Source organism: Puntigrus tetrazona, chromosome 10, assembly GCF_018831695.1.
Source record: "Puntigrus tetrazona isolate hp1 chromosome 10, ASM1883169v1, whole genome shotgun sequence".
Classification (NCBI taxonomy): domain Eukaryota; kingdom Metazoa; phylum Chordata; class Actinopteri; order Cypriniformes; family Cyprinidae; genus Puntigrus; species Puntigrus tetrazona.
This window is the reverse complement of record NC_056708.1, coordinates 10,351,099-10,371,764: the sequence shown is the minus strand read 5'-3', so window position 1 is coordinate 10,371,764 and position 20,666 is coordinate 10,351,099. Positions and strand designations below refer to the sequence as shown.

Below are 20,666 nucleotides of genomic sequence, written 5' to 3'. Positions count from 1 at the left end.
GGCGATAGCATCTGTTCTGGCTTCATATTACAGCGCATTCAATAACAAGAGTTAAGGATGCGGGTATTTCCTCCCAAGAAACTTGACGCAATGATTTTCTTTATGTACATTACGTTTATTAAATATCCAGTTAATGCAGATTGAACAGCCTTCACAGTCGATGAATTGAGAAATCAACAATAAAACAATTTTCGTACACGCGGATTTGTTTTTTATAGACAGAAATATTTTACCTATAATATACAGCGATTAGAGTTATGAAATAAATGGGTTATTTTATGTTCAATGTTGTGTTCATTTTAGGACAATAACATTTAAGCCTTTAGCACCCAATGTCCACACACTCATAGCCTTTAATGAAATGAAAGCTAAAAAAGGTTTGGTGATCTCAATCCAGCTCTAAGGTCACTGACAAGTATTAGTATTGTCCAAAAGTTGAGTTCAGTTTCAGTTACGTGCAAACTTGTTTAAGGAAAAATGCCCACTCTACCCCCTCTCACAGATAACCTCAATGACACTTTGCTCCATTGGAGATGGGTCCAGGCAACGATGGGCGGCACTTCCCACAATCTCATCCAACAGGAAGTGCACTAGATTCTCATCAGACACAAACCGCCACAGGTACATCTGCAAGTAGTGGCAGTCCACCTGGATTTGCTGCAGTCCGTATCTGCCAAAAGTACGGAGACGGACACATTCGAGGAATGTCTTCAGACTTATCTTAATTATACCAGTTAGCACAGACACCTAGGACAAGATAGAAAACTGGTTATATAGACAGAAAAAAATTTCATTAGTCAGTTTGTTAAATAGATAATTAACATCATCTTGTTTTCTACCTTGTTGAACTCCACTGGGCTAAAGATATCGATTCTCTCAGAAAACAGCTTGTGAATGTTACTGAGCAAGTTTGTGTCCATTGGAGCACTGGAACAAGAAATATAAACAATTATAAACAATATCCTCTGTGTGACTACGTATATTCCATTACATCATTACAGAACTAAGGCATGTGATCAACTAAAGAAAAAAGAAAAATGAACATAATACAATGGTAATAATCTAAATATTATTTTTGCATTATTAAAATTGTAAAACATTAAACAAATAAAAAAAATATTATGGATAATATTAAAAGCAATATTATATGATAATATAAATACAATATTATTAGATGAACTTTTTTTTTTTAACATGTAACATTTTGCCTGAAAATGCAGGGAGGCCCTAACAATTCTCTTTTGCTTAAAGATTTATGAATTACTCTCAATATGGGAAAAATAGTTGGTGCATGTTGCTTTTTCAAATGCCTGTTATAAAAAAGTGAAGCGATTGTGCACCTGGGAGTGTAGCTTGGTGCGTAGCGGATCTGCTGTCTTGAGCTACTGTACACAGAGAAGGTGCGTTTGCTGGAGTCACTGCTGTGTGCTTTCCTCACTCCTTCCTCATAAAGCAGTCCCACCTAGTAAGCATGTGCGCAAAAAGTACAATTAGTTAAGGACTTATATTTTTATAGATTTAAATCATGTTACATATCTAGAATATGTTTTTTCTATACGAAATACGAAACAAATGTTTCGTGCATCACCTGTACATCAATAGAGGTAGTATCCTCCACCACCCTCTTCATTACAGCCCGGACATTTCTAGGTTCAATGGTGTTCACCCAGTCTCTTGTTTCTACGCTCTTCCTCAGCATCTGACTGATGATTAATCCCTGAACCTGGATCAAAACAAAACCCGCTCAACAAATATTCCTCATGAGCAATCCTAGCCCGAAATACAGCTGAGGTTTTCACTTACTTACCTTCACATAGTGGTTCAGTAATTTCTGAGCTGCTTCTCTGGCCTCTGAACAAAGCGCTGTAACTGGAGTGACAGGAGTGTGGTGCTGTTCAGAGAAGAAAGGTCGATTTGAATAGTGTATTTAGAAAGTTTGTTTCAGCAGAATGCGATGCGTATGGATTACCTGTACAAGAAACTGTTCATCTGTCAGCGTGAGGATGTAGGAGATGGTGGAGGTCTCATAGTCTAGACAGAGACGAGAGAGCAACAGAAGCAGAGCAGGAGGGGTGGATCCTCCTCTGTCCCCTGCGCTCTCACAGTACTGACGAGACGATTGGCAAATGAACTTAATAAAGCTCACCACCAGGCCCTCACGCACACCCTGACTGCAAAACTCACCCTGAGAGAAACATACGAGAGGTATTAGAAAAGATAATAGGGGGAAAAAAACCATGGGCATGGTTATCCCAAAAAATAGTAACACCAACATAGTAAATGAATAAGAAGATAGAGCTACATATCAGCCCCAAGTCTTTAATAATGTCTAAATATATATCCAAGTGGTAGTCTGCAAATACTAATATAAGCAACAGGATAATACACTCATTCTCTCTCTTATATGTACAGCGGTTTACTGAGAATGTTTTAGTCACCGAAGATCACAAGTGTGAAGCGAGGAAAACCATTGGTTTACTGTAAATAGAAGGTCCTATACTAAAATATCCTACACCTGGTACGTTTATATACATAACTTAGATATATACACTTTATTCTTTACCTTAAAATAGGGCTTGTTGGAGAATGTGATGTCCTTTGCTGTGAAGAGATGCACTGATGCTAATACAGATTTTAACTGATTCAGAATGAAGTTTGATAAAGATGTCAGCAGTTCTGGCAGACTAGGTGTGGCATCTTTACTTGAAGCCCCGCCTCCTGATGAACCGGCCCCTCCCACTGATAGACGAGGGGCAGCCAAAGCCTGTCTTACATCAGTTAGGCTGTCATGGTAGAAGGTTTGTAAGGCAGACAGATACTGTTTGATTCTCTCTCTTGCTGCCCGCACCACTATTTCAGTTCCTTGGCTGGGCACTGCCGACCCTGGAAGTAGCTTGGATATGGCTTGTAATCTGCGATGGAAGCGATCCAGGGCTCTCACTAGCAGAGAGTTATCACCCACACCCTTCTCTTCCTGTATCCTCCGCTCCACTAGAGAGAAGTATCTAGCAGCCAGAGTGTCCACAAAGATGTGTAGCTTGCCATTAGCCATCTCTGGGATGTTTTTTGAAGCTAATTCTCCATCCTGTGGACGGTTGATAAACAATTCTTGATAGGAGGCAATGACTAAACAGAGATTGCTGACAAACTCGTTACATCCTCGATCTATGAATTCAAGAATGTCTGTTCCGGCTGTAGAAGAGAGGAACGGATTGGTCGTAGAAGAACTAGAAGGAGATACAGGATTTGATCCAGGACTTGTTTTTTGAACCAAGCCTCCACCGGTATCGGTAACCGCAGAGTCTTTAAGCTCCGCCTCTAGTCCCTGGAGATCCGCCTCCAACCTAGACTGGGCATGGCTGAGGAATTTGTCACAGAGTTCTTCTGCGGGTTCGTCCAACTGCAGAAGAAGCTCTACGCATTCAGACAGGTCTTTAGCACTCGAACCTCCGTCCCTGCAAGCAAACACAAATTAATAAAGTATTTAAAATTAGATTTTTTTAGGAGGCATTTTGACTCAAGTCAGTGATTTTTAAAGGGTTAGTTCACCCAAAAATGAAAACTGTGTCATTAATTTCTCATGTTATTCCAAACCCGTAAAACCTTCATTTATCTTTGGAATACAAATTAAGATATTTTTGATGAAATTCAAGATTTCTGATGCTGCCTAGACAGCAACGCAATTGAGATGTTTAATGCCCAGAAGGGTGGTAATGACATCACTAAAACAGTCCATGTGACTGTGCAAACTTAATTTTATGTTTAATAAAAAGTCTAATATGTTTTATTTCTATTTTAGATAAAATTAATAACTTCATTCATGTGCATTGTTGTACTCTTGTGAACATGCTTTTGAAGACTGTCATGGAAGAGATGAAATTGTCAAATAAAGTCCTTATTTTGCTTTTCTTTTTTTTTTTTTTTTTTTACGCACAAAAAGTATACTTATAGCTTCATAAAATTAAGGTTGAACCTCTGAACTTGCATGGACTTGCACTAAATTCTACCAGATATTACACAGCCACTGTGGGTTTTTTTAACCAATACAAAGATGCCATGGCATCCCTCAGCACAGACCTGAATTTCTGCCGCAGCTGTTGAGCAAGCTGCTCCATAATGACATGGCAGTCATCTTGGATGCCCCTGAAAGAGGGCATATGACTATACTGCTGCAGTACACAGCGTGCCTTCCGGTGGGCGCTCACTGCTTGAACATAGGCCTGCAGCTCCAGACACTTATTGAGCCTTGCTGGGAGCTCGAACAGGAACTGGAGCTTACGGAGGAGAGTGTGAACACCTATAGAGAAGATGAAAGATGCATGGCTTATGTGTAGGCAGAATTAAATTTTACCTTTGAATCAGATGTATATGAAAGCACCTAATGTGATTTGAAGGCATAATGGTTGTTATACTGCCGATCAATGGCAGAGGCGTTTATTATTACTGTGATCCATTTATATCACATTAATATTCATACCTGATAGTTTAGTGATCTGGGCATGCTGGTCCTGCAATGTCCCACTAATGCGGGCACTAAACTCCGTAATAGCGGCCATGTTCGCAGACAAACAGTCCATTTCATCTTCCATCTTCTTAAAATCATTCTTCATTTTTCTGATTGTGTCTGTGGAGAGACAACTAAATTTAAATATAAGCCAAACAGCACCATTCCACGACAATGAGAACAAGCCTGTTACTAATTCACAGCGACTTTAAGAGTAAAATCTCAACAACTTTCACAGGTTGACTAACCTGTAGCCGAGATGAACTTATTGTAATTTTCATAAACCAAGGTTTGCATGTCACTGTCCAGAGATCTGATCTGTTTCACCATGCAGCTCTCATGATCCATCAGCTCACCCAGAGAACACTCCTTCCTTAACTAAAACACATAAAAGACATCTCAATGGCCAGCCGCAATACATTTTAGCCTTTTAACCTTAAAAATACAGTCACATATGGGAGAATAATTTATTTGTGGTTGAAACGTTGAATAAAACCACAGTGTGCATGGACGTGTAAAACACACAATAACCACTTGCTATGTGTCATTATTCATCACATTACCTTATTTAAATAAACCTCTGGGTCGAAATGCGGTCCGTTGATATCACACGGATCCAGAGACTCCACTTGTTCTGCGACTTTTCCTTCCTCATTCAGGCCGTAGTACAGCTTCAGCATACTGTGAACCCGGCGTCGCCGGGTCGGGTCCGAATCCGGTGGGGTTGTAGCTGAACTCATTTCTACCACAGTTCAACTATAACCTAATGTCAGCGCAAACAGGACTTTATCTCATGGATGAATGACAGATGTCAACAAAACATCTGTTGCCAGAGCTCTGGTAGCAACCTGCCAGCTCAGTTTGTTGATGGGGCTGCCGATCGGATCCAAAATGGCGTTACTGCAGAGTATTTCAAAATAAAGGTCTGGAGGCGAGTTATACTGTACGTACGTAAGAGTAAAATATTATTATTATTATTATATATGTAAATAACGTAAAGGGTACACGCTTATAAAAGCAAAAAATTCTGGTCACTGCTTTCACGCATGGAAATATACACAATATTTAGTTTGTTATATTTATTTCGTTCCTTTTCTTCTCGGGATGTAATTTTGTTACACGTCAAAGACCTTATTACAGGCATAGTTCGTTTAAATAAAACATTAATAGAAAATCCATTATACAGAATTTACTGATAGAGATGCCAGGAGTTAGTACAAAGCGGGAATAAAAAGGTTTAATGTTGCATATAAATGGTTTTAGTTAATCTTGCAGTCACAAAATTGCAGTAGTGAAACTTGTGTATAAAACCTAAGAAACAACAAAAGATAGTGGAGATACAATTTCAAGAGACAGATGACAGCAAAACTCAACAGATTAAATGTAAAAAAAGGCACTTTAAATTAGTGTTGACAGATTCAATATTTCTATAACACAGATGTGACTATCTACAGCACAGTTAGTAGGTTCATATATGTGTGTGTGTGTGTGTGACAGATGTTCAGATTGAAATATAAACATTGGATTAGCGTTATAGTGGAAAATATAATACGGTACAGAAAGTCTAGGAAAAAGCATTTTAGGGTTAACATCTTGACAAGCATTTTGCATAATTACAGAAATGCAGTGGGTGTTTTGCACCATTCAGCTGGCCGTTTCTTTTCTTTTCCTTCTGTGATGACAGTTTTCATTGTTCACACTTTTAAACGTGACTGAATGTAAGCAGTTAAAGAAACATTTACAAACACATGCACACCACAAAATCAACTTAAGACATCAGTTGTCATGCATTGATAAATACAGAATCGTGTTTGGTAACTGATGACCTGTTAATGCAGGGCTTGACTTTAAGCTTTGGCAGGTACTTTAATGTTTAAGAACCAACAAGTAATTAGTAAAAAAAGCAGTGCGCTGACATTAATTACCAAAACAGGAGGTATAACGAACAAATTCATTCATTTAGGTTTTTTTTTTTTTTTTACAAGTCAGAGCATCAGCAAAATTCCCAAACTGATTGGTAACGATGCCAAAACGTGAATAACTTAGTTCAGGATCAGAAGTTATGATTAAATAACTTCCTGTGACACATTTTCTGATCAAATGTTAATGTCAGGCCCTATTATTTTTGTAAAAAGAAATATAGTTAGTTACATTCACGCTCTAAAAGACTGGAAATACAGTACAACGCTGAGCATCGCTAAACAGAAATGACATACATCACCTATAGATCATCAAGCACCTACGCAACTGGTGATTCAACGTATTAAATAAAGTTCTCTCTGCTTTACAAATGCAGATTACGCTCGCATACGACCTGGATTGTTTTCAGCAGTGCATTACACGCACACCATCAGAAAGATACTATTCTCCAAAGCAAGATAGCGGTACCACTACTACAGTCAACTGCACTCAATGTGTCGAGTCTTGATTTACCTTTGGTCACCACTGAACACACCAAGAAAAAAAATCATCTTGTTACAAATATTAAGTCTGCATATGCAAACAAGCCCTGTAATTAACAAACAGGAAAAATCAATACACACATTCAGCAGACAAGTAGCACAGAATGTCATAATCTCAGTCTTTGCAATGCTTTGCCACAGACAGCAGCCCTGGTATTGTAAATAGGAGTGGTTGTCCTATACTAGAGGCATTGACTGTTTGCTTTGGTGCAGCAGGTCTAGTTTTAGCAGTATTAGTGACATGGATTAAAGTGCTGGACTACTGTACTCTTGATTTACAGCCACTGGGTTGTAGTTTGGTTTGATGGTTGCATAGTAAAATCTACATTCAGAACAGTGACCTAAACAGAGCTCAGGATCGTGTCTCAGAGTCTTGCACTTGCACCAAAATATCTTGCAGTTGGTTTACCAGAACAGCATCATTGAAGCAAATTTCACATTCGTTTTTTTAACGGTCAACATAGAAAGCTCTAACTTAAACCTGTGACATAATGCACAAATTATCTATAAATACTGGTTTAGCTCTTCAGTCTGTGATCTTGGTCCGATCTGTCTATTCAGATGGTTTTGCACCGTCTCTGAGGATCTAAATAGACAGATGTAGTTTTGGTCACCGGGTAGAAGAGGGCAGTGTAGAAGCCGGGGGTCACCCTTGCTCCAAACTTTCAGTCACCTGAACAGCCGAGTAAGTGGGAGGCTGAGCCTGTCGTGTGAAGAAAGAAGCAGCTCTTTTGGGCTTCAGACGTTTAATCTCTTTGCCTGAAATGAAGGCAGTAAATTAAAATGAGCTTTGTCCCAGTATTATTTTTTTAATGTAGACCATAAAAGTTAATGAGCAGAACAATTAAACACCAAGTGCGTCCATAGCACCAATGCAATTTTAGCCTTACCGTCATCAACATAGCTGATGGTGTTGAGTGAATGGACTCGGCTACAGACCACACTGTTCTGTCTGCGCAGTTTTCCCTGTCGTCGCTCCCGGGTTTTCTCGTTGGTTTCCCGACTCTGAGGTTCTTGGGAAGGTGTGACCCCACCGTCAGTACCAGTGGCTGCTGGCTCGCCAACAGAGCGCAACTCCACACAAAACTCAATAAGACCACTCATTAGTTCAGCCTAGAGGACAAAACAAAGTACTTATATACAGTTATATCGGAGGCATGTGTATGGTCCGCATGTGTAAGTTAAGTTTATGGGTTTGGTTAGTGCTGCCAACTACAAACACAGCTAATGAGGAGTAATGAAGTTGGTCTCTGTTTAATTTGTGCTGTGGCGATTTTCCAAAAGGCTTTGTTGAATAAACATGAACACGTAACGCACATTTAAAAATCAAACCCAATCGTGGGTGTTTTTATGTCACTGTATTTCTGAAGGAAGACTGTCTTTTGTGTAAATTATGACAATGCTACCAAAAAAAACAACAATTTTTCAAGTGGCTGTATTTACCATGTTTACTATGCTAATGGATAAAGCATATCTTTTGCCACGCTTATAAATATTTATTTTACTATTTTCTTAGTATGGTGATAATTCCCATCGGATCTCAAACAGAAGTGATTTCAATACTCGCTATCTGAAAGCTATCTATTTAAAAAAAAAAAAAAAAAAAAAGTCTTTAACGCTGGTGTTATCTGTTAACTTTGTGAAATGATCCACAGCGCTGAGGCTCTCCAGGCGTGGTGAAACTTGCCTATGCCTTTGTTCATAAACACTCCTCTAGCCCCAGCTGGCCCACTTTGGCCCAAGGTTTTTGTCGGGCTTTTGGCCCCAACATAAGAAATGCAGCTATTATGTGCTCACCTGTTTTGAATAAATCTTTAATAATTTGTTGACAGACATCCCAGCCTCCTCCCCATCAAACTCCAGCCAGAGTATATGCGAGTCTCCCTCCGTCTCTGGATAGCTGTGGTCCCAGGAAAGTTCACTGAACTTCAGACCCAGGAGGACGTGCTTCTCTTTTACATCCATGACATACACTCCTTCCAGACTGATGCCCACACTCACAGCCTTACGGCCACCTCTGTGAAGGAGACCCTGGGCTGGTTTGTCTATTTCACCCATGAAAAAAGCACATCTGAAAAAATAAATATATATAAAAAATAATGCACATATGTAAGGCTGAGACACTTCATATTTGAACAACTTTCTACTTGCAGTAATCATACCCGTAGTAAGGCAAGTTATGGCAGCTCCTGAGGTACTGGCGCAGCAAAGCGATGGGCTCCTGACTGGAGGCAGCGGCAGCAGAGGAGATGACTGAACGATACTCCTTTGTAAGATTTTGCTCCATCTCTGCATTCCTCCCACCTCTCCCCCTTAGTGTGGACAGAAATCCTCCTCCTCCTAATGCAGCATGGGCCGGTACAAATGAGGACAGCTTCTTCTCTCTGCAAATTAGATAATAAATTATACTGTAATAGTCAGCTAATTCATTATAGGAAGAAATTGCATTTAAAAAACCCCCCAAAAAACATCAGGATAAAATCAGGATATTTAAAATAAAAAGAACTCAAAATGCAACACTTACGCAATTACTATAGTTACAGTAACTTGTTTCCTTACCTAGTTGCCTAATAAATCTGGGATTGTGTATTATAACTATTTTTGGCATATTTTATGGTTTCTATTTTTGACTAATTGCTCTGTGCCTCTTTCGTAAGTTGCTTTGGATAAAAGCATCTGCTAAGTAAATACATAAACATGAATGGAGAAAAACTGAAAAAAAAAAAATCTGACAAAAAGGGAAGTGAAACCTCAACTTTCGATTAAAGGCATAGTTTACCCAAAAATTGCTCACCTTTGTGTCGTTCTAAGCCAGTATTTATCTTTGGAACACAAATTAAGATACCCTTTATATTAAGACCCATTTATAGACATACTCGTGAATGGCAGTCAAAAAAAACCTCTCAGATTTCATCGAAATATCTTAAATTGTTTTACCGAAGATGAGCAAAAGTCTTACGGGGTTTGAAAGACAGAATTTTCATTTTTTGGGTGATCTAACCCTTTAATCACCGATGTAAGAGCAGAGAAGGGCACCTGATTGCTGCTGTTAGAGCCTGGTCATCAAGCCCGGTCCCCAGCTCAATAGCACAGGACAAAGCTCCCAATGTCAGCCAGTGTTCTGGGTCACAGGGGTAACGACCCTCCAAGATATTCATCTTTGCCTCGTCATAAAGTAGCCTTAACACTCCTTCATCCTCAATCTGACATCACAAAAAGAAAATATGTTACACAACATAAATTCACATCATGGAATCACAAAACAAAGTTCATTTAAAAAAAATGTTTGATAAAATCAATATTTCCAAATTAAGTTAATAAATTAAAATTTTATTATCAGAAATACTAGAAATACTGTAGGCTACACGGGTCTTTGAGTCAAAGGCCTTGTGCACACTGCATGTCTGAGGTAACATTAGGAATTATAAAAGACTTTGCATGTCAATATGATTGATATGTAACATAAATCCTTTTTTTTGACCTCCACTAACCAGCCTAATAACTCCACACACAAATGCTCAATCAAGTCCAAAGTCTTTGATAAGATGTAAAGTACATGCCTAGCGAGGCATTTGACATTGCACATGTGGCTTTGGCGTTTGCGCAATACCTCTCTGGGATTATATTGCATAACATGACAAGCAATATCTTCTTTTGCTGTGCAGTTGAAAGAACTGTATCATGCTCCACTATCATACATACACAAGAAAATACATGAGGGTGAATAATTAAAAAAAAAAGGAATATCTAAATTTTTCCATAAATATAAAATTTCAAATACTAAAACAAACAAAAAAAAAAAAAAAATGCACACACCTGAAATTCTTTTGCCTTGGGATAAAAAACATTTCTTTTGTATAGAAGGCATGGCTCATCTGAAAAATATAAATATGTTATTTTGTTAAAATGTAAAATTTCAAGTGAAAGCTTGCAAAGACAAATAAACAAACATACCTTGAGAAATATCTTCTGGGGGGGCCTCGGTAAAGCGGTACAGCAGGTCCTGCCACTGACGACAAAGCTTGTAGGGCAAATGTTTAGGCTTCAACTGCAAGTCTGTTCAAACATATCAAAACAAAATTAGACTAAAGGTGTCAAACAATAATAAGGACTCCATAAAAAAAATATGATGATCAAACGCCGGGGCCAATTTAATCTTTTAATCAATAAGACTGTATGTCTGACTAAAGGTTAGAACAAACATCTAGGGCTGTGCAAATCACCGAATTCAATTATAATGTGCATCTTATCAGAAAAGCCGGTACTTTGATTAGTAGTATCTCCATCACCTGCTTTCAAATGAAGCGGCATTTTACTACCCAGAGCCATAATTCACTGACAAGCTACGAAATACAATGTTCATAATCACAGCGGAAAAAAAGCTGCCTTTGTTTTAAAAAGACATCAAAAAATGCCAGCGGGTGACTTTAACAGCCTGAGCACTTCCTGAAGTCCCCTTCCTACACTTCGCTTGCAAATCAGCAACAGTGACTGTAAATGCCATCATTGCGCTTGCCCTTCTTCATACCCTAAAAACGAAAAGGTCATAAATTCTGTATCAGCACGACATCTGACCAGAGCACAAAAGAACAATCACTACCAAGCAAAGGAGAGCAGAACCAGAAAGCGAACACATCTGCGGCGGCATTGGGAATGTTGAGGGCTTCTCTGACATTGCGGCCGAGCTCCAGCGCATTCATACAGCCAAGACCCTCCAAAGTCAAGTGCACCGCACTGTCACTCGCCAAGTACACCAGCAAATCCTGAGCTGGAGAAACACAAGACAGAAAAAATGAATGATCGTGTCGGGTCGAGCATTATCAGATCAGGACCTCCAGTCTGGTGAGATCAAATCAATAGAGGAAACGTTAAAGGGGTAGAGAACTAACCCCTGGTGACTGAGGAAGCCACACTTCCTCGCTGGGAAAGAGAGTTCTCTGATGGCTCAGGGGGGAAGTCGTCATCATCTCCCTCCATCTAATCCAGAAACAAACACACAACTACTGAGAAGGAAACATACGGCTTTTTTTTATTGCCAGTAGTTATTGGTATATTCTATACAAACTAAAACCAAAACTTTTAAATACAAAAAGAAGAAAAATACGTCAGTTTGCTAGCAGCTTTTATAACAAAATGACCAGTCGTAAGCATAAACAAGTTTAAAAAAAACACCGAAAGCTAACGCAGCAACTTTTAAGTTCCTGGTGCACTGTATTTTTTTTTTTTTACAGTTTGTTTTCGCTGTTTAAACCTTAAATGTAAACCTTGTTTGCTGTACTTGGTTAGAATGCGATAATACCATCAATAAACGAGTAAGGAATAAGAAGAAAAAAGAAAATGCAGATGACGTCCCTATTCTAACTGGCTAACGTTAGCTAGCTACTCTAGTAACAAGCAGGACGCCAAACGACACACATACCGAGACACCGTCCTTCGTTTCAGAGGCTTCTTTCTTGATGAAAGCAGGCGGAAAAGGCAACAGTATTTGTTGGGATTAAGTCACATAAAAGCTGGGAGTATGACGGCAGAGGCAGCGCAGCTGGATAATGTTCTTAAAACAGCGCCCACCACCAGAGAGATCAGCGACAACCGGGAAGACGCCTCACGACCGCCGGAGCGCCGCGCTAACGCCCGCCGGCAGGGGGCGCCACACAGCCCAAACACTGGGACACTTTCTGAAACTATCCTCAAAAACACTTGCATAATCCTGGATGTTTTATTATAGAAATGCCTTTGCTTTTGATAAATGCAAAAAGGCTAAAAACAAAATAAAATTAAAACCAAAAATCTTACGCGTAAAAAAAAGTAAAAGTGATTTACTTTTCATAATAGATCATTTTTATTATCTCCGCAATGAGATTTAAACGCTAGAGTTCAGAAATAGGTTCTGCATTTTGGTCTGCTTTGCTGATTCATAAAGTCAATGGGCTTCATACTAGAAGACTCTCTTCTCCACTCTAGGATTTAATTCGTTTTGGTCTGGTTCTAGGGTTAGTGGTCCACGTGATTCATCCTTTACTCATCATTGGCAAGAGTTAAACGCCATCTGCTGCTTTGGATTGCATAAACTAAACAAAGATGTTTTTGAAGTTATTTTAATAATCACCGCATACTGCCGGGGTACATTTTGAATTACAAATCATAAATTGTTTTGTTATTCCACTACAAATTGGTTTTGCATTTACAAAATGGAAATTGGGGGTTATGGCAGTTATGGGGATAAGGAATCTGTTGTAATGTCTTGTACTATTACATAAATAAAAAGCATACATTTTATTATGACATATTCAGTTTGACATGAATATGCCCATGATAATAAGGAGTGCTTTAATTCGCGAATCATATATTTAGTGTAGAAGAGAAACCAAAACTTTTTCTAATTGCAGTCATTTTATTAAGGATAGTTAACTAAAAGGACTTCATATTGCTGGTAGAAGTATTTTAATTAGTCAACTAGGGGATGATTGTTTTTGTTTTGTTTTAAATCGACCCAAGTTCATCATGCAATTAAAACTATTTTCTAATGCTTGTTTTCTAATTCTTCAGGTTTGTACCTCAATATTAAAAAATGTTAGCCTTTAAAAAATTCCTCAGTTTTATCTTTGTATGGTCTTCCTGTGAAAAAAGCTGTTAATTATTTAAGGCTAGTGTAAAAAAATTAACCCCGTCTTCTTTGGTTGTTAAGGGACTTGTCCTATAGAGGTAGAGTTCTTCTATCAAAAGCAGAAGGAATTTCTTATATTGCTGCTTCTATTTAGACACAAAACTGTTAAATTATTATCAGGCTTTATTTAATTTTTATGAATAATTTTAAGAATCACGTGCACTATATTCATAAATCTTTTGTCATAAATCTCCTTACAAATGGTGGGTTTGACTTTTTGGACTTAAATAGTTCTCTCAAAATTAGTTGGTAAAATTTTTGTCTGAATAAACCTTCTTTGTGGATTTTTTTCCCCTAATTTTATCTTTGACCAACTTGGGTTTTTTTTTTTTATGTGTGATTATAAGATTGAGAAATTGCCAGTGAAACTATATCTGCCTTTCACGCTCAAGCTTTGATGGCTTGGAAAGTGATCTACAAGCATAATTTTTCTCTGCAGCGTTATTCTTTTTGGAACGATTGTTATATTCTGTATAAGCAAAAAAGTGTATTTTTTCATTTATTTTTGGAGAGTTGGATTAATAAGGCTATTGTTTTAGTATATCAGTGGTTTAATGCTCAAAGATATCTTAAGACAAGTTTCTTGTATATTTGAATTTTCCTGTGACTCCCATGGAATTTTCTCTTGTGCTCTATGCAATTAATCCTAATATTGTTTCTTTATTTAGAAATGCGAAATTGGTTGACATAACCATTAGTTAATCTAACTGATACTTTCACAGACTAAAAATAACAAAGCTTTTTTTTTTGCTTATTGGTCTAAATTTGTTAGAAACCTTAAGTGGGAAACTGGTTTATTACCCATTTTACTACATTGTTACAAGTTTTGTAACTAACAAGGTAAAATGAATCTCTTTCAAAATTATATCCTGTTAAATATTTTCTTTGTAAGTTTAAGAAGGAATGTAAACTGCTCTTTTTGCTCTTAGAAACAGTACCCCACGTCTTCTGGAACTGTAGTTATGTCAAAAAGTTATGGTATGATGTTTCTTATGTTTATCACACAAAAGGTACTCATTAATTTTAATCAGCATTTTTAAAATATTGTTTTGGATATTTTGGTCAAGAAAATGTTAATTTTGTTAATTAATTCTTCCTCTTTGTTTCATGTTTTTTGGGGGGTATGTATGGTCTAGTCAAAAAAATAAAAAAAGTGAACAGATCAAGATAGTATTTTTTTTTTTTAAAGAGATAGTAGGTAACTTCAGTCATACTGAAAGAGCGTGTTCTTATGCTCTCGCTACTCCAAAAAAGCTAGAAAATTACAGCATATTGAGTTTGAATGAATTGCTAGACCACTTGTATTTATTTTTTTTTAATCAAACTTCATCAGTACAAATATTGTATGATTCACTTCGTGGATTTCTTTTTGTGCAGTATTTCTTTTTCTCACTGCGTCAACTTTGAGCAAAGCTTTTTTATATGACTGAGCAGTGCACTTGACTGACAGAAGGCTCTCCCACATGACTGGCAAATGTATGGCTTCACTCCTGTATGAATTATCTCATGTTTTTTCAAAGATCCTGACTGCGTGAAACACTTTCCGCAGCGTGAACACTTGTGAGGTTTCTCTCCCGTGTGAAGCTTTTGGTGGTCTTTCAAGTGGCTGGCTAAATTAAAGGAACTCCCACACTCGGAGCACACGTGCGCTCGCACATTGGCATGTAATTTCTGGTGCTCTTTAAAATGGTCCATGCGTGAATAACTCTGTCCACAAATAGAGCACAAGTACGGCTTATCGTTTGTATGGATTCTCAGGTGTCTCTTCAGGTGTGCTGCAAACATAAACGTTTTGCCGCACTGATCACAGAAAAACGCTCTTTCTCCAGAGTGAGAGAGCCGGTGATCTCTGAGATTTCTTGTATCCCTGAAACTCTTGCCACACAAATGGCATTCGAAAGGTTTCTCTCCAGTGTGAATCCTAAAGTGAATCTTAAGGTTTCCTTTTTGTGCAAAGCTTTTTCCACACTGAGGACAGGGGAATGATTTTTTGGCTCCCGATTTGTTGTTTTCAGCCGGCGAGCAACTGAATGATTGTTCTGTTGTCAAATGATTCTTCTCTCCGTCGTTCAGTTCTCCAGTTTCCCTCAGGTCTAAAATGAGCACAATTTGTTAATTCAAATATGGAATTAAATACAAGTAATAGACCTTTATGAAATCTCTGCCATTCTCAAGTAAGTAACTCTCACACCTTGTGCATTTATTATATGTTCTTTGCTTTTAAAATCCAGCCATTGCTAACTTCAAGTCAAGTGGCTTTTTATTGTCATTTCACCTACATATACCTGTGCAGTACATAGTGAAATGAGACAACGTTTCTCCTGGACCTGGTGCTACATGAAGTCACACTTACAACAAAAATACACAATAGAAAAGAACTCGCATACTGAGCTAAGACAGTGTCTTAGCCACATAAAGTGCAAAGTGTGCAGACTAGTGCAAACTAGTGCAAAGACAAAATCAGTGCAAAAACACAAAATACAACAACATCAATAAATATGACGTGCAAAAATGCTTATGGAAGTAGTCCATTCAGGTGTGGTTATTGAGGAGTCTGGTGGGAAGAAACTGTTCAGCAATCTGGTTGTGAGGGCCAGAATGCTCCGGTACCTCTTTCCAGATGGCAGGAGTGCGAATAACGTGTGTGGGGTCCTGTGCTATGTTGTGGGCTTTGCGGATGCAGCGTGTGGTGTAAATGTCCGTGACAGTTGTCCGTGAACAGTTAGATATAAGCACAGAGTCCTTACACCATTCCGTGTTGATATAGACACACACGCCACCACCGTGAGTCTTACCGCAGAGTGCAGCGTTTCTTGTCAGCACGAAATACGGTTAGCCCGGTTAGCTGAACGGTGGTGTACGGAACTGTATCGCTGAGCCACGTTTCCGTAAAGACAAAGACGCAGCAATCCCTATACTCACGCCGTGTAGTTCGGTGAAGTCGAATGTAGTCCATCTTATTGTCAAGTGAACAGGCGTTGGACAGAAAGACGGAGGGGAGTGCCGGCCGGCTAGGGTTAGCGGTTAGCCTAGCACGGACACCCGCCCGTTTACAGCGCTTCCGTTTCCTCGAACACCGCTTGCGGCGTCCTCCTCCCCGGCCTTCGGCATCAGGAGACAACGAGGACTGAGGGCCTGGTCCGCACAGCAAGCCGAGGTTACGGAGTCCGCGTGCAACGTCGTCGCTCGGTTTAGTTAGTATACAAAATTTCGTCTCGAACAAACAAAATATATTTTTCTAACCTTTCTAACTCTTCTAACTTTATGTTAGTTCAAGTTTAAGTTCAGAAAATCTCAAGAACGGATACCAACCTTGCTCTTCAGTATCTTTATTTGTCGTTCTTCGTGCATCACTCCTGCGCACATTTTCCATTCTTGTAGCTGTAAAACACACCGTTGTTTTGAATCTGAACAGTCGCAGTGATCATTGCCATAAATAGTGAATTTCTGTGGGAGTGGCTTAAATCTGTGAATGTCGATAGCAAGGTGTGAATTGGAGGTGTCCCAAACACATTTTTACACAGATTCAGTTCACGTAAATAAGAATGGATGTTTAAATAACAATGACACATCAACAACGTGTGTGCGTGTGTACTGTGGCAGAAAGTAAATGATTTAAAAACATATATATATATATATATATATATATATATATATATATATATATATATATATATATATATATATATATATATATATATATATATATATAGTGGATTTTAATAAGAACTTTAGACATTGTACTCATATATTCGTTTTATTCATCTCATTTTATTCATCATATCTTTTATCATATGCTGTGTGCCATGAAATGCGCTTGCTACTAGAAGACAAAAATGATACAGAAGTATAGATTGTGTGTGTGTGTGTGTGTGACTTACTAAGTGGAGCAAAACGGGATGTGAGTGGAACCACAAAAGCAGAACTAGCTTTGTGTGTACCTGCAGTAAGACAGCATGGGATGTTCTGAGAGTTAGGCAGTTCAAGGCAGGACTGCCTTTAAAGTCCAACAATATACACACAAACACACACAGTTATGTACAGATTTCTATCCAGATTTAAATGATTATTTACCTTTTCAAATGAAAAACACCTTAAAATAAATGGTGGTTATTACCTTCTTAACATATTTATCATATTTAATCATTAAAAGCTATCTAGCCGTCCCACCAACTCACTTTATATTTATATATATGTTTTTAAGGATATTTAAACAAGAGCAACAGATAGCGACATCAATTATGAGTTTAATTTCCAGGTAAATTTCCCGTTTTATATAATAATAATGCAGTTACAGACACACACAGAAATGAAAAGAAGCAAATAATTACACACAAAACAACATCGTTTATTCTCACAGAACCACAGTACTCCAAATGAGAACGTTGGAGAGTCCCTGCTTTAACATGCTGATGTACAATGCCAGCAATGACCACGCAACCACTTGATCTTCTTAAAAGCATGAACAAGAAAAGGCACCACTTTAACGAGTTGCAAATCCAAGTTCATTGTTTATGAATTTTCTTATGATTGGGTCAGTTGTGAATGTTAACAGCCATTAACACAGTGATCTGGACATTTTCACCTTCATTTTTCAGGCAAGTGCCTGAATCAGTGTGTGCCTGTGCTTTAATCTTATTTTCAAACACAACAAAAATGTGGGAAGAGCCATGAATGTTTTTGTTAAACAACAGTAATGATTTCAGACTTTATTGAGCACCATGTAGGATATAGTCTGTCGTTAATACCCACATTGGCCACCTCTACACAATACTCCTTAGTGTCCAGTCCCGCTCATCACGCTCCCTGAGAAAATAGTGATCTAACAGCAGCCGCTGCCCGACTGTTGCACCGGGGTGCTTTCGATTTTAAGATCAGGTTTCTCTGAACCCCCTGAAGCCCCTGGTCTCATGCGCTTCTTTATCTCCTCTGCCATGGTCATGAAGGCCTGCTCCACGTTCGTGGCATTTTTGGCACTCGTCTCAAGGAAAGGGATGCCAAGAGAGTCAGCGAACTCCTGAAAAAAAGAAAGGAATAATCTGTCTGTAGAGAATCGTGTTTTCTGTTGATGTAAGTTAATGTATAACTATGAAGTGCAATGCAACTATGAACAGTGGATCATCTGAAGCGAATGGGTGCCGCCAGAATGACAAAAAACATCACAATAATATAGACACTTTACTTTTTTTACTGGGGGAAGCATTATTAAATGAAGTGTTATATTGGCCAGAAACAATGGTTTAAACATTCTGATGGGACCCATTCACTGCAGAGGATCAATGGTTGAGTAAGCGATATAATATTAAACTTCTTCAAATCTGTTCCAATGTGAAACTAACTTATCTACATTTTGAGGGTGAGTTTACTTTGCGGTAATTTTCTTTTTTAGTGAGCTATTCCTTTAACTAGTCTAAAAGGAAGTTCATTATTTCCCCAGCAACTAACCTTAGCTGTAGTGTAGTCCACAACTTTTTTTGTAGTGAGGTCACACTTATTTCCTACAAGTAGTTTGTTGACATTTTCACTTGCATAGCGATCGATTTCTTTCAGCCACTGTTTGACATTGTTGTAGGATTCCTAATAAAAAAACACCGTCATTAAACTTTGAGGACATTTGAGAGGTAAACAATCAGCAGCAGTCATAAATATGTCAAGCACAGATGTGAATTTTTCAGAAAGGAGTCTTACAAACCTGATCCGTAACATCATACACAACAATGATCCCATGAGCTCCTCTGTAGTAGCTAGACGTAATTGTGCGGAATCGCTCCTGTCCAGCGGTGTCCCACTGTAAACATTTACATAACTCGTTTAACTGCTGATTCACATTAGAATGCAAGCTTAAGATGAACTCTAAAGTCTACAAACGCACTATTTGCAGTTTAATAGTTTTTCCATCCAACTCAATAGTTCGGATCTTGAAATCCACTCCGATCGTGCTGATGAAGCTCTCCGTGTAGGTGTCGTCCTGGAAAAGAAAAATCAATCATATTTCAATCACACATCCAAACATGCCGGTTAAAAAAACCCCTAACACTTACTGCAAAACGCAATAGAATGCAAGACTTTCCAACTCCAGAGTCTCCAATCAGAAGAAGCTTGAATAAGTAGTCACTGTGAAAATATGCAAAAACACAAAATTCTGAGATGTTTATTTTTAAATACCATTATTAAATACTATAATATAATTCTACTATTATTTAATAATAACGTTAATATCATACTATTGTAAATATCATACTATTGTGCATTCCTGCAACCATAATGCTGTTAGTGCCAACCGTAGCACAATTCTTGCTATTTATTATTTAATTATCGCATAAATTGTACAGCAAATGCACAGGAAATTTGACTGACCTGCCAACGAAAGGTTAAAGGAAATTACGAGAGGTCATAAATATTTATAGTTCTCGCGACTTACTATTCAGGGTTCATGATGTGACAGCAAAGGGATTGTTATTGTTTGTCCAGCTGGTAGAAGCGCTCTGGGCCGCCTACTGTTCACCGGCTAACCGCAAACTCCGAGCCAGTGTTTAGCCCGGAATAGTAGGCAATAAAAAGAGGATCTCTGAGTTTTGATAAGCCTATATGGACCGTTTCCAGACCTGCTTGTGAAATCTACCCAGTTTGACTTTACGCCTCCTCTCTCCTCTCTTCTCTGGTTTTACAGCCGCGCAGGTGCGGCAGTGACGGATGATGATGCGCCGCTAATCCGACCCGCTTTCGCCGCCTAGTGGTGGGATCCGTGCAGTTTGTGCATGCGTCGCCAGAATTCAGGAAACATGCAAACTGTTATCTATGATTTATGACTATAAAATATGTCGTTTTTTTTTTTTTAGATAAAACGTCTGTTTGTGCGTTGTTTGCACTGCAATGCAAACAAGCATGTGGTTTTTAAGGCGTCTATGTGAAGGTTATATATGTATATATATTTTACATTTACATTAAAAGCTAATTATATGTGTTTGTGTGCTTATTCCTACACAGAGTTTCATTCCAAACAAACGAAGTTAAACAGCATCAAACTTTATTTAAT

At 38.3% G+C, this 20,666-nt stretch overlaps 4 protein-coding genes across 4 annotated transcripts; all 4 read right to left on the bottom strand.

Moving 5' to 3' along the window:
• Positions 1-94: 94 nt before the first annotated feature.
• Positions 95-5,391, bottom strand: vps51 (VPS51 subunit of GARP complex). Its single transcript, XM_043250190.1, has 11 exons — positions 5,068-5,391; positions 4,753-4,882; positions 4,478-4,624; positions 4,078-4,297; positions 2,564-3,455; positions 1,970-2,185; positions 1,808-1,891; positions 1,589-1,723; positions 1,341-1,462; positions 840-927; positions 95-747 (listed from the first exon to the last, which is right to left on the bottom strand). Exons 1-11 carry the CDS (start codon positions 5,242-5,244, stop codon positions 487-489), a joined length of 2,472 nt encoding a protein of 823 aa, XP_043106125.1. The 5' UTR covers positions 5,245-5,391; the 3' UTR covers positions 95-486.
• Positions 5,392-5,568: 177 nt separating this feature from the next.
• frmd8 (FERM domain containing 8) lies at positions 5,569-12,606 on the bottom strand. Its single transcript, XM_043250544.1, has 10 exons — positions 12,386-12,606; positions 11,856-11,943; positions 11,567-11,734; positions 10,921-11,022; positions 10,783-10,841; positions 10,003-10,169; positions 9,129-9,350; positions 8,764-9,037; positions 7,857-8,079; positions 5,569-7,725 (listed from the first exon to the last, which is right to left on the bottom strand). Exons 2-10 carry the CDS (start codon positions 11,941-11,943, stop codon positions 7,613-7,615), a joined length of 1,416 nt encoding a protein of 471 aa, XP_043106479.1. The 5' UTR covers positions 12,386-12,606; the 3' UTR covers positions 5,569-7,612.
• A 2,323-nt stretch (positions 12,607-14,929) lies between these two features.
• Positions 14,930-17,166, bottom strand: LOC122352502 (gastrula zinc finger protein XlCGF7.1). Its single transcript, XM_043249924.1, has 2 exons — positions 16,943-17,166; positions 14,930-15,723 (listed from the first exon to the last, which is right to left on the bottom strand). The coding sequence occupies exons 1-2, from the start codon at positions 17,001-17,003 to the stop codon at positions 15,020-15,022; spliced, it is 765 nt and encodes a 254-aa protein (XP_043105859.1). The 5' UTR covers positions 17,004-17,166; the 3' UTR covers positions 14,930-15,019.
• Positions 17,167-17,957: 791 nt separating this feature from the next.
• Positions 17,958-20,327, bottom strand: rab1bb (RAB1B, member RAS oncogene family b). Its single transcript, XM_043249923.1, has 6 exons — positions 20,052-20,327; positions 19,672-19,744; positions 19,503-19,598; positions 19,323-19,418; positions 19,076-19,207; positions 17,958-18,647 (listed from the first exon to the last, which is right to left on the bottom strand). Exons 1-6 carry the CDS (start codon positions 20,063-20,065, stop codon positions 18,453-18,455), a joined length of 606 nt encoding a protein of 201 aa, XP_043105858.1. The 5' UTR covers positions 20,066-20,327; the 3' UTR covers positions 17,958-18,452.
• Between the last annotated feature and the right edge of the window lie 339 nt (positions 20,328-20,666).

Coding starts and splice junctions, on each gene's coding strand:
- vps51 (XM_043250190.1), bottom strand. CDS start 5,244: ATGAGTTCAGCTACAACCCCACCGGATTCGGACCCGACCCGGCGACGC. Junction 928..1,340: donor GCACCAAGCTACACTCCCAG/GTGCACAATCGC, acceptor TTCTTGTTCCAG/TGCTCCAATGGACACAAACT. Junction 748..839: donor GCCCAGTGGAGTTCAACAAG/GTAGAAAACAAG, acceptor ATCTTGTCCTAG/GTGTCTGTGCTAACTGGTAT.
- frmd8 (XM_043250544.1), bottom strand. CDS start 11,943: ATGGAGGGAGATGATGACGACTTCCCCCCTGAGCCATCAGAGAACTCT. Junction 10,842..10,920: donor CCCAGAAGATATTTCTCAAG/GTATGTTTGTTT, acceptor TATATTTTTCAG/ATGAGCCATGCCTTCTATAC. Junction 9,038..9,128: donor CATAACTTGCCTTACTACGG/GTATGATTACTG, acceptor TTATTTTTTCAG/ATGTGCTTTTTTCATGGGTG.
- LOC122352502 (XM_043249924.1), bottom strand. CDS start 17,003: ATGGAAAATGTGCGCAGGAGTGATGCACGAAGAACGACAAATAAAGAT. Junction 15,724..16,942: donor TAAAGATACTGAAGAGCAAG/GTTGGTATCCGT, acceptor TGCTCATTTTAG/ACCTGAGGGAAACTGGAGAA.
- rab1bb (XM_043249923.1), bottom strand. Junction 19,419..19,502: donor AAACTATTAAACTGCAAATA/GTGCGTTTGTAG, acceptor AAATGTTTACAG/TGGGACACCGCTGGACAGGA. Junction 18,648..19,075: donor TGGACTACACTACAGCTAAG/GTTAGTTGCTGG, acceptor TCTTTTTTTCAG/GAGTTCGCTGACTCTCTTGG.